The sequence below is a fragment of the Nesoenas mayeri genome (genome assembly GCF_963082525.1).
Source record: "Nesoenas mayeri genome assembly, chromosome: 3".
Classification (NCBI taxonomy): Eukaryota; Metazoa; Chordata; class Aves; order Columbiformes; family Columbidae; genus Nesoenas; species Nesoenas mayeri.
Window position 1 is genome coordinate 31,840,048 of NC_137544.1, and position 12,659 is coordinate 31,852,706.

Consider the following 12,659-nt stretch of genomic DNA (forward strand, 5'->3'; position numbering starts at 1 on the left):
TCCAACCCAGACTTAATTTATTATATAACTATGTCTTATATTATTGGTAATCTACTGTGATAGTTTCTTTTGCTTTGTTTTTTTTTAACTTGAAGATTTTGTGGTGGATTTGCTATTTTATATCCCTTTTCTGGATGAATTTTATATTACTGTTTGGTGTGGGCCAATTACAATAGATACTCTTTGGCTTAGCAAAGCTAAATATTAACAAAGTATCCTGTGATTTAATGTGGACTTCGCATCTACTTCGCAAGTCTTAAGAAAGTGGTAATTTCTTCCTAAAATGCATTTCTATTTGTAATTTGGAAACCTGCATACAAATTCTGTCAGTCCTCTGAGCTTATGAATGGAAATTTTGCTTTAAAAACCCAAGCAATTCAGTTTACATTTAGTACATATTGTTGCATCAAAACCAGGCTAGCAGTTCCAGATGGAAACTTGAATCTCACATGCAACTCACAAGCCATTCTTTCAAACTGCCCAGTTTAGAATTTTAGATAACTATTACCTGTACTGCATCAGTTAAATGGGTCATTTGATAATGGCATGAAGCCCAAAACACATTAAAGAACTGCTGCTTTATCTATTTTGTTATCTTTTCTCTCTTTGTCACCATAGTACTTCATATGATTCCCTGCTGCTTTTAAAACGTTTTTAAGCACGTTTCCATGAAGTTTAGGTTTAATTTCATATTTCTGATAATTAGGAGGTTTGGAGCTTGGTATTTCTGATTGTGTTGCACTGCATACAACTACAAGATTAACTCAAGGGATATTTCATATCATAGTCATACTTACCATAGGCATAACTATGTATTAATTTTACCATCTCGCTGGCTGTAGCATGTGTTTGGTTGCAGTAAATGAAAAAATATGATAGACAGCTGATTTTCTCAATTGGAAAAAATTAAAAACAAAACATCTGATGATAGATTAGTATCTTTTTTTTGTTTCTTTAGGATTGCATTAAAAAATAATGTCAAGAACTTTGAGCTAGAATTTCTATTTGGCCAAATGTATTATTTCCAGTGAAGATATGTTTTTGTTTTTCCCATAAATGGATCTGCAATAAATTAGTAGCAAACCCTTCCTGTTTTTTCATGCACGTTTTTGTAGTTCAGGAAAACAAACAAACAGCCCGGATCATTCTTTTTTTTTTTTTTTTCCTAAAATATTTCTACGTCAATTAGTTCAAAAGAAAGGACATAATTGGAGAAGTTTAGCTGGTTTATGGATTCCTTTTGTCATTAAGAGCTCTGAAACAGTAGTTCTGAATTTTAAAAGGAGAAATCCCACAAAATTATGTGCCACACTAAAAGGAATTTGTTGAAAATGTAGCTATCACAGGCGTTTTTTTGCTCATATTTTTTGAGAAGTGCAGTCTGGGTTTGGACATTTTCAGCCTCTCTGGGTGGAAGCTTCTTGCTTCTTTTTATGTTTTCATTTGCATATCATTGGCATAACCCATGTCATCTAATGCTTCATAATTATATCTGTTTCACTCACCACCCATCCTGTCTGTGCAGTGAGCTTCTTATGCTGCCCAGAGCAAAACGAGGAAGAAGTGCAGAGTGCCTACATACCATCAGGTAAATACAGGAATTTGGTAATCATGAAGACATCTGGTTAGTTGTCTATATTTTGTGTGCCTGACTTCTTTCCCTAGTGTATTTAGTCCCAGTAAGTAAAGAACTTCCTAGTACATTGTGATCCGGTGTCAGTTTTCTTTTTCATTCATTTCAATTCAGATTGAGATGCCTATATGTGTTTGTGAACTTCAGTAGTAAGGATTAAAGCAGTTGAAGTAATTCTGATTTTGCGGTTGTATTTTGTGGTAGATTTTCTGTCCAGTCACAGAAGTCCTGATCTCTCAATGCATGACAATGTTTTTATAATTTCAAACATTTCCTTTAAAGTGTTTTTATGTTTGCTTTTATTTGCATTTTTATGTTTGTATTGCAGCCATGCCCAAGCCAACAATCTTTGCTTGTTGTGACACCTAGTCTCGTACTGATTATGGTCACTTGTAGAGGAAAGAACAGTGATTAATGACTACTCACTGAGAACCCCAGATTTGAGCGGTCTCACGTAACTTGTTTTTGCATCTGTAGATTGTGCTATAAATTAGATCCAGGCATAAGCTTTGTAGTTTGGGCTCATCTTCAGTCTTCAGTAATCTCTTGTTCCAAAGCTTGGAGCTCCCTGTATCAACTCTTCCCAATGTTATTAAACTAAATGGGACTGAAATATCTGTATGTAACTAATATAATTCTGCCTCTGCACCCCTTTATTTTCATCACATCTGTTAACCTTGTTAAAAATGTCAGTTTGTGCAGAAAATCTTCCAGTTAGAATCAGTAAAAATGTAGGTAGAAGTGGAAGTAACTAACCATTCAACTACTTCAGCCAAGTAGTTAACCATTTTTCTGTTCAGGATTTGGGTGTTGCTAGCAGTTTTATGTCAAAGCTATGAGTTTAAAACCATCAAACTTTTAAACCCGTGTTGTCTAAAGTACTTATTAATTTATTTGGTGTAGGATTTTCCCCTACAGAGTAGGGATTTTAGAATATCCCTCAGGTTGCTTTAATCTTTTTCATTGAATTTGAAATAGCATTGAAGATGCTGTGATAGAGTTCTGTTATAAGGCACAGTGGTATAAAGGTAAAATAATAAATAAAAATTAAAAAAAAAAAACCTGTGCATCAGTGAAGCTGTTAAATTAAAATTCAAGTTTTTATTATCAGTAGAAAGAGTTTCATTCTCATACTTCATCTAAAAAAGCTTTTCCCTCAATATTTTTAGTTTTAAAGCTTAATCATTCATTTTACCCCCTGTTATTTAATGTTTGTTTATTGGCATATAACAGCAAATTTTCCTGCCTCCTTCCTATGGTCTTTCTCTTTCTGCTGCATTTTCTATAGCTTCACTCCTGTCCTTGCCCCTAGTCAGTGTTTTTTCCTTTCCCTCTTAAAGATGATAAATTTCATTTGAGTTCTTCAATGACCATGCTTAAATTCTCACTTAGTTCCCAAAGTAAATATTATATTATGAACTTCAGATGTACTTCCAAAGCTTCATAACCCTTTCTGTGAAAAAAATTTCCCTATTATCCAATCTGAACCTTCCCTGATGCAACTTGAGGCCATTTCCTCTCATCCTGTCACTTGTTACCTGGGAGAAGAGACCAACACCCTCCACACTACAACCTCCTTTCAGGTAGCTGAAGACAGTGATAAGGTCTCCCCCCAGCCTCCTTTTCTCCAGGCTAAACAGTGCCAGTTTCCTCAACAACTCCTCATAAGACTTGTTCTCTAGACCCTTCACCAGCATTGCTGCCCTTCTCTGAACTCTCTCCAGCACCTCAATGTCTTGCCTGTAGTGAGGGGCCCAAAACTGAGCACAAGATTCAAGGTGCGGCCTCACCAGCACTGAGTACAGTGGCACAATCACTTCTCTAGTTCTGCTGGCCACACTATTCCTCATATAAGCCAAGATGCTGTTGGCCTTTTTGGCCACTTGGGCACACTGCTGGCTCATGTTCAGCCAGCTGTCAATGAACACCCCAAATCCTTCTCCTCAGACAGCTTTCCAGCCACTCTTCCTCGAGCCCGTAGCGCTGCCTGGGGTTGCCATGACCTGTGTGCAGGACCTGGCACTTGGCCTTGTTAAACCTCATACAACTGGCCTCAGCCCAACAATCCAGCCTGTCCAGATCCCTCTATATGGCCCTCCTACCCTCCACCAGATCAACACTCCCACCCAACCTGGTGTCGTCTGCAAATTTACTGAGGGTGCACTCAATCCCATCATCTAGATCATTGATAATGAGATTAAACAGAACTGGCCCCAATAACGAGCCCTGGGGAACACCACTCGTGACCAGCCGCCAACTGGATTTGACTCTGTTCACCAGAACTCTTTGGGCCCAGTCACCCAGCTTGTTTTTTACCTAGTGAAGAGTACAACCATGAGCTTCCAGTTTCTTCAGGAGAATGCTGTGGGAAATAGTGTTAAAGGCTTTGCTGAAGTCTGAGTACACAACATCCACATCTTTTCCTTCATCCACTAAGTGGTCACTTTGTCGTAGAAGGACATTAGGTTGGTCAAGCTGGACCTGCCTGTCATAAACCCACGTTGACTGGGCCAGATCTCTTAGTTGTCCCATACATGCCCCAAGATGTCACTCAAGATAATCTGCTCTGTGACCTTCCCCAGCACCAAGGTCAGGCTGACAGGCCTGTAATTCCCCAGATCCTCCTTCCAGCTCTTTTTGTAGATGGGTATCACATTTGCTAATGTCCAGTCAACTGGGTCCTCCCCAGTTAGCCAGGACTCCTGATAAATGATGGAAAGTACCCCGGTGAGCACTTCCATCCTGTTAGGACAGAGCTTTCTTGAAGCTGAAAAGTCCTCATGTCTGCTGGTTCTTCTGCTAATAGCACTGCAGCTATATCCTGGTAGGGTATACGGTAAATTTTTAGAATTGATTATTAACCCTTAACCATTAAATGGCCATAATTTCCATTTGGCAGCCACTGTCTGCCTTTAAATTTCTCTCTTGTTCATTGAGTAGAGCTGGATAATAAAGCAAACATTTCACCTTTAAAAATCTCACTGGAAGTGATTATATTAGACAGTTGTAACATCTCAGAGTGCTGCTGTGCTAGCTGACATAGTAGATCTCGTAGGTTTTTTAATTAGCTTATATTAATAGCACTATATCTGTAATTCAGTTTGTGGTACTATGTATCACTGTTTTAGCAAGCTTTTCATGCCTAGCTACTAAAATAAAAGTCTCTGTAGGTCTAAGTGAGGCATCATTAAGAGAATTAAAGATCAAGTTTAATATCAACCTAATCCTTTACAAAAGCTTGTATATTTTAATTAAAAATCTCTTTAAATTGAATTTAGATTACTTTCATTACAAGGAAAACATCTGAGCTGTATTAGTATTGCCATGAGTTCATGAACTGTATTAACAAAAGTGCAAATACAAAAATTTGCCCCCCAGATAGCTGTCACAATAGTTGAGAAAAATCTACTTGTACAGCTATTAAATGTAGTAGAATATTATGCATTTATGTTCCGTTTGGGTCAGTCTTGGCTTACCTTTACCCGTCTTTTTATTTTTGGCATGTTTTTGCATTGTTCTGTTTTCTTTTCTTTTCCACCACATTCAAGAAGCTCTGTTAGGCACTATAAAACATTACCACCTAAGATGCCTTTACTAGAAAATGGTACTCATTGGAACCTATACAGGTAAGAAGTGCTTAGAGTCACCTTTAAGTAGTTAGTTCCTTTTAAAAAAAAAAAATATTAATTTTCCCTTGTTAAATAAAAAAAAAGTAAAAGTTTCATACACTTTTAATAAGTGAGAGATAAGAGATAAAATCCTAAAATAACTTCATGTAACTGTTGAAATTAACCCTTACATTACAAAAAAAATCCCAAACCACTTTGTATTAGGTAGAGTTGTTTTCACTGTTAAAATTATATGTTGCATATTTTTCTTTGTTACATCCTTTTGTTTATGTGTAAGATTTTGGTTACATGTCACATTTATTTTCATTTTGTTTAAATAATTTTAATTTACAAAGCTCAACTCTTCCTGCATGTGCTAAGACCAAATCAGTGATTAGACAGGATATTTCACTGCTTCGTGATTGCCTTAATTCACGAATACCGAAATTTGGAGATGATCTACTGGTTAGGTAAGAAGCTGAGGATTAATCCCTCCTCCTGTTTGGTATCTAATATGGATTTGCGGAATAAATGAGCTTCACTGTAAAGTGATTTCACGTAGTATGCAGTTTATCACATCCTTTTATGTTGGCTTAAGATTTACTGTTGTTAATAAGGATTTAAATGGATTGATATTTCTCATTCTGCTTTTCTGGATGTTGTTCTGTCTCATTCAGTTTTAAACATTTCAACAATCTTAGCAAAAAAATTTCTAGCAGTCTTTTGTTGGCTTTTATTTTCTAAAGAAATCTTGGCACTGTCATCCAGTCAGCTCTTTTACGTTTTCCTTAATTAAATCATTGTGATTCTACATTTTCTGTAAAAAGAACATTATTTTATGAGTTAATATCTAACATTGTATTCCTTTGTTTTCTTTTTCTTTCTCTTCTACCATTGGATGCAATGCACTGGCACTAGTGAACTACAGCCCTCCCTTGACAGGGCTAGGAGTGCTAGTACCAACTGCTTGAGACCAGATACTAGTTTGCATTCACCAGAACGAGAAAGGTATAAAATAAAAACTTATGAATTTCTTGTCATCTGTGCTGGTGATCTTTCTCAGTTTTGTTTTTCTTCATATGAGTACTCTACATTCTTGTACATCCATGTCTGCTTTGGGATTTGTAGACATTTTTGCTCCTGTATTCATGTGTGTCATGTAAATTATGTGTTGGAGTTTATATCTGCTTCTGGCTTCTTTCCTTGTTTTAGTTCAAGCTGATGTCATTGTTACAAAAGTCCTCAGTATGCTGATAATAGCATTGCTGTGTTAAGTGTTTTGGTTGTTAATCTCCATCATCACTTGCTAAAACGTATTACGTTTGTTTCTTGCCTGTTCTGTGAACTGTTAATAAGGCAGTGACATAATTTATGAATTATGACAAAACTCACACCTTTCAAAACAGAACTGTAGTTTGTATAGTGATGTGTTTTCTACAAAACAGCCAAACATTGCTTTCTTCATCTAATCTGCTGCATTTGCTTTTGCAATTACAAGGCAAGTCACTGCATTAAGTTTTTTCACCCTGTGAAATTGTATTAAGGCTCACATAAGTCTTCAGAAGACTAGTTTACAATTTAAATGAAATACTGTTGTGTCATATACCTTGTGCAAGCATTTTATGGATGCTTTCTGAATTTTTAATATTACAATAGCTTCCTTCAAAACCTCGGGTGAAACAAATACTACTGGTGTGTTCCGCAAAGGAATTTTCAGCACTTTCAGTCATTTTGGCTAAGCACTATAGCATTTTAGAGTGAGATTTTAGCTTCACCAAAGGCGAAAATAGGCTCCCGTTGAGTGGGAACACGGTGGAATTACAATTTCATCTGTGCAGTACATATTAAACTAGTGTGGCAGTGAATAATGCAAAGTTGCTTTGTCAGTCAACCCTCAGTGTGGTGGTTATAACAGTTACAACGTTTTTATTATTGTGGGAGAGGACCTGTGAAGAAAGGAAATAAGAACATACTTTTTTTTCTCTTTGAGATAAGATTTCTTCTGAGTTTTCTGTAAAATTTCTCTTTTCCCCTCTTGCCACTGCTCTGTGACTGAAACTTTGCTCTTCTCAAGTTGTGCCCTTGTTGCAGAGGAATGATTAATGTTCTGCTGCAATCTCTCAATGGATCTACACTAGTTCATTTCTTTTCAAGATTGAGCTCAAGATATCATAGAGAACATATACATTATTATTAAAAGAAAAAAGTATGACAGAAATAAGGCCACTCAGAATAAAATACAAGGCATCATTCTAGATTTTTAAAAAATATCGTAGCATCTTATTAATAATTAATATGGCTGTATTAATCTTCAAGCAGCTATTTAATGTAATGTTGTATGGACATGACCAGTATATGTTTTGTACTTTCATTTAACACCTATCGAGGTGAATGTTCAGTGAAACCCTAACTGGCAATTGTAAACCATCTAGTTAAAATACGATACTCAAAACTACACCTGTCACTGATGTTTAGTAGTTCTGTTATGTCTTTATAATTAGTGTCCAGCAATCTCCATCCAACAGCCACGGCACAGAATCTGCAGCGTTTTTCATTGTCTTCTTATAAAGAAAAGTGTTTAGTCTGTGTTAATAACTTCTACTGCTACTAAGCGCACAATTTTAGAATCATGTTGGTTGGAAAAGACCTTTAAGATCATCGAGTCCAACCATTAACCTCATGATTTTACCAAATCATCTCTGGGCCTGATCCAGAACAATTGTCCATCACTATGAAGCTTTTACTTCTTTGCTTTTAGAAGTCTTAAATAAATGCTTTTGACTTGAGATCCTTTGTGAGAGTTCCAAAAAGCTCTTTTTTTAGGAAATTAATATTCAAATTTTCCATGGTGGTTGTGTTGAAAATAGTTAGGTCTGTGTCGCTCTGACAGAGGACTTCGGACATAACTTTTTTTTTTTTTTGACCAACATAGGTCATCTTTTTTCAATACGGGCCAATTTTTGGAGGAAAATGTTATATTTAATGTATTAGAACCACCAAATTAATATTTTTGTTTTGGGGAAAGCTAATTTTAGAAGATGTAATTTTCCACTGTTGAATGTATCTGCCTACACTTTAGTGTGAGGTTTAGTGATCAGTTGAAGGAATGATAGAGGAAAGTTCAGTGTGAAGAACACGGAATTGAGTCCAAGGTATGTAGAAAGCATTTTGTTTCTCTGCTGGACAAGATGAGAATAAGGGACTTGTCATACAGTAAGACAGGTTCATCTTAAACAATAGGAAAGCTTTTTTTGAAACAAATCTAATGAGACACTATAATAGACAATATGGAAAAGGTTGTGGCTTCATTACTGCAGACTGTCTGAGAAGAGATTAGACAAACATCTATCAGGTGTAGAGCTGGTCCTGCTCGTAGCAAGGAGAAACACTATATGGTTTTGTGAAGTCCAATCTGTACAGCACCACTCTATTACTATTACTATTACTATTACTCTTATATTTGAGGGACCTATGTTGAAGGTGTTATTAGTTGCTTTCATGGTGTTTCTTCCCCACCCCCTCAATGAAATTGTAGATTTTATTTTAAAATTTGGACTTTTAGTCCTCAAAATATAAAGACAGACTTGTAAATGTAGCATTGCATACTTTCTTCAATAAAATTATGAGTATACTCACCTATGGATAATTATTTCTACTTATTGCCCCAACCTTTTGTCTCAGAGGTTATATATTAGGTTGTATTTGAGATCAAGAGTTAAAATTGTCCACTTGAGCTTTTTTTACCAAAATTATATTGGATGTGTGTAAATGATGGACAGTAGAGCCCTATTTCTCTATGTTAGTGATTTGTTGGAAAGGGTTTTAATTGCTAAGTTCTATACATCATCATTCATGTCATTTGGAATGGTTAGAGTAGTCCCTGTTTTTTAAGATGCTGCTTTGACAGTAAAAGTTATTTTGTTGACCCACATATACCAACAGAAACATACTTGCAACAACATGTATGAATTTGGGATACATAAGTCTTGTTGTGCTAGAACAAAAAAAACCCCAAAACATCCAAAAAGACATTCCCTTTCTCCTGCTGTAAGTTTCATCATTTGAACAAGGGAAGTCTGTATAACTTGTCTGGCAAACTGACACAGACCCGCTGAAGCTTTTTGGTAAATAGGATCATTTGGTACAAAACTTAATCCTTCATGTATTTCTTTTTGGCGCAGTATACACTAGAATATTCAGAAAGATCCAGACCCTGCTAATATATCTCTACAGTTGTACCATGCCTACCTTTTTTTTAATTTTTTTTTTTTTTTTTTCTGAAACATAGAATAGAATCATAGAATCATTTGAGTTGGAAGACACCCTCAGGATCAACAAGTCCAACCATAACCTAACCTAACTCTGGCACTAAACCATGTCCCTAAGAACCTTGCCTAAACGCCTTTTAAACACCTCCAGGGATGGTGACTCCACCACTTCCCTGGGCAGCCTGTTCCAATGCCTGACAACCCTTTCTGTGAATAATTTTTTTCTAATATCCAATCTAAACCTCCCCTGGTGAAACTTGAGGCCATTTCTTCTCATCCTATCACTTGCTACTTGGGAGAAGAGACCAACATCCTCCACACTACAACCTCCTTTCAGGTAGTTGCAGACAGCGATCATGTCTCCCCTCAGCCTCCTTTTCTCCAGGCTAAACAGCCCCAGTTCCCTCAACTGCTCCTCACTGTACTTGTGCTCCAGACACCTCACCAGCTTCATCACCCTCCTCTGCACTCTCTCTAGTATTTCAATGTCCTTCTTATGATGAGGGGCCCAAAACTGATCTCAGGATTCAAGGTAGGGCCTCACCTGTTTATTCCAAGCTGGTTTTTTTCAAAATGACTGTGTTATTGAAGTTCCTGTGATGATCTGCAAGGCATTTGTTAGTCTGCAATATAGTCATAAATATCCTCTAATGCCACTGAGTTTTTTTTTGCTGGTACTACTTCATTAAGTATAGTTTTTAATTGTCCTTTTCACTGTGTCTCAAAATATCTGCTTTTTCTCCGTGTAAATTTGGCACCATTTCTTTAGAACAGAGAAATTTGTTTGCTTCCCCCAGCCTCCAGTCAGGAAAGCGTGTAGGCATGGGATTTAAGTGCGGTATCTGAACTGATTCATCAGTGATTTCCCGTCATATTAGCACCTTGATTTAAAATTGCAGCCAATTATAGTTACTTTATAATATGTAGTGTGGCTTTTATTTACCTTCTGGGTTTCTTGTGTTGCTAGCAATTGTGTGTCTCACCAGTTAGCAGTTGGAAGGGTTGGTGCTACTTATGTGTCTTGGTCCTGAGAGGTTCGTTAGTGGAGATCTGAACAAATAGAAGTGAGGAGCACAAGCCCAGGGATTAGTTCTTGTACAACAGGGTCAGCATCTCTGTAAAATGCAGCCCCAGCAGCTGTGTTAGGTTTGTTCTGAGGTACTTTGCTATGGTAAGAATATTTTCAAAGATCTTCAGGATGTTTGCTGTCAGCTGCCCACCACCACCTGAACAGGATACGGAGCCCAACAATTACCTGTTACCTACTCATAAATAGATAGTAAGAGACATCGGAACTGTCAGCTGATGCAGTTAAGACCTGTCCTTATTTAATCTTGTTTTTTCTAAGGTTTTTTAATAGGTCTGACGTACTAGGTGTTTATCTTGCATGTTGTCAAGGAAGTTTTGTTGTATGTCACTATTTATGTTTAAAATAATGTACAGTAAAATAACTATTTGCACTAAGTATTCAACATATTGTGTTTACAGTTCTTTTCAACCACATAAAGGAATAGGTTGTTGCATGTTTGTCAGCATCGTACTGGAGCTTATGGTCATTCAAAATTCAGTGAAAGAGCATGTTCTCAAAGTTCATACTGCATGGCCTACTTAATTCTATCAAGTGCTGTTTAATAGTTATAGTAGATATCAGCATATTAAGGGCTTTGACTGAATGCACTGATGCATTAATGTTTTCTTTAACTCTTGCTTTGGAGAGAAAAAGAAACTAACTACTAACAACCTCTTGAAATTTCTGAAATATCTTCCTAATTGTTCAAGTGATGCTAATCTCCTTGAAGCTTTTGTTATTTGCATGTTTCATAAATCAAACCCTTTTCCTTATTACGTGGACTGGAAGGATGCCTCAGAAAGTGAAATATGCGGAGTTTATGTAAACATTTTACTGTTTGTAAATTAATCAGTATATTTTGATTTTGTAAAATGTTATGCATACACTTGTACCATTACAATCACATAACATCCTAACAAAATAAGCAACACCAGTCTATAGCGTAGTATACATCAATCTAAATTAAATGAGCTCTTTCAATTAAAAAGTCATGTAAGACACCATTTTTCATTCACAATTCAGATTCTTTTTATTAAATTTAATTATATAACATAATCTGCTGGTATGTACTGCAGGAATGCAGAGAAATGAACAGAAGAGCAAGCTGGCTGCACACACTTTAATAGATATTTTTAAAGCAAGAATAATTACCCAGGCACTTCTACACACATGTTGTTGTAGCTTAGTTGTAGCACATTAATTTACCTTTACTTACTCATTGTGTTCCAGAAAAGGGTCACTTTATGTCTTAGAATTTTTCTTATAATTCATAGTCCTACATTTTTACTGAGAATTCATTTTTCAGTGCAAAGAGCTAGGAAAGATGGGCTTAACAACAGCCAGTAGTCAACAAGCAATAACCATCATATGGTCTTTGAAAAGCTCTTCTAGGTTTGGAATTATGACTTTCTGTGTTAATGACTGGCTTTTAGATAGTGTACTATTTGATAACATTTGAAAACCTAATGGTACACTATGTAATAGATTTATATCAGTCTAAATTTTGCATCTGTGGGCATACGCTGTCTTTCTTTCACCTGTAATGTTTCTGCAGTGAGCAGCCGCAGGAATGGTATACTTGGGAATTAGAAAACTGCTAGAAAAATAATTAAATTACACAATTTTTTAACTTTTTGGGGTATTTTTCCAGTCCCAAATTCCATATATTTAATTTTATCACAAACTAAATATCCTATTTTTTTCCTGTTTTATTGAACGGGCAAACAGGGGTAGATGGTCCCCCTCCCTAGAGAGGAGACGACCTACTAGTCCCAGGATTCATATCCAGCATGCATCTCCGGAGGATGACAGGTACTAGTCAACTCCTCCCAGTTGAAAAGTAGCTTACTGCATCCTGCACTCACAGAGGAGTATCCTGAAATTTATAAGTATGCATATATGTAGAGAGAGACTTACAACTTCCAGAAGCCCAAAATAAAACAGCAGCTTAGGTATCATCTCTGCATTTTGTTGAACTGCTATAAAGCACCCAAGAAATAATGTCTTTTCAAGTTTTCTGTTTGCCTGAATGGTCACAAGCCATGAAAGAAAATGTCTGATACAATAGACCATCAACTTTG

At 36.4% G+C, this 12,659-nt stretch overlaps 1 protein-coding gene across 9 annotated transcripts in view; it reads left to right on the plus strand.

The window, feature by feature from the left end:
- Positions 1-12,659, plus strand: part of RIMS1 (regulating synaptic membrane exocytosis 1) — a gene marked incomplete at both ends in the record, with an annotated part of 309,929 nt that overhangs the window by 198,780 nt on the left and 98,490 nt on the right. For 3 of the 9 annotated variants that reach the window (XM_080342600.1, XM_080342602.1, XM_080342601.1), the window contains 5 exons: positions 1,526-1,588; positions 5,182-5,259; positions 5,598-5,711; positions 6,160-6,249; positions 12,307-12,390. The exons of 1 other annotated variant lie outside the window; for it this stretch is intronic. In XM_080342600.1, the coding sequence (XP_080198726.1) occupies positions 1,526-1,588; positions 5,182-5,259; positions 5,598-5,711; positions 6,160-6,249; positions 12,307-12,390 (429 nt within the window). The remainder of the gene's footprint in view (positions 1-1,525; positions 1,589-5,181; positions 5,260-5,597; positions 5,712-6,159; positions 6,250-12,306; positions 12,391-12,659) is intronic. 5 more of the 9 variants (XM_080342606.1, XM_080342607.1, XM_080342608.1 and 2 more) reach the window with 3 other exon arrangements.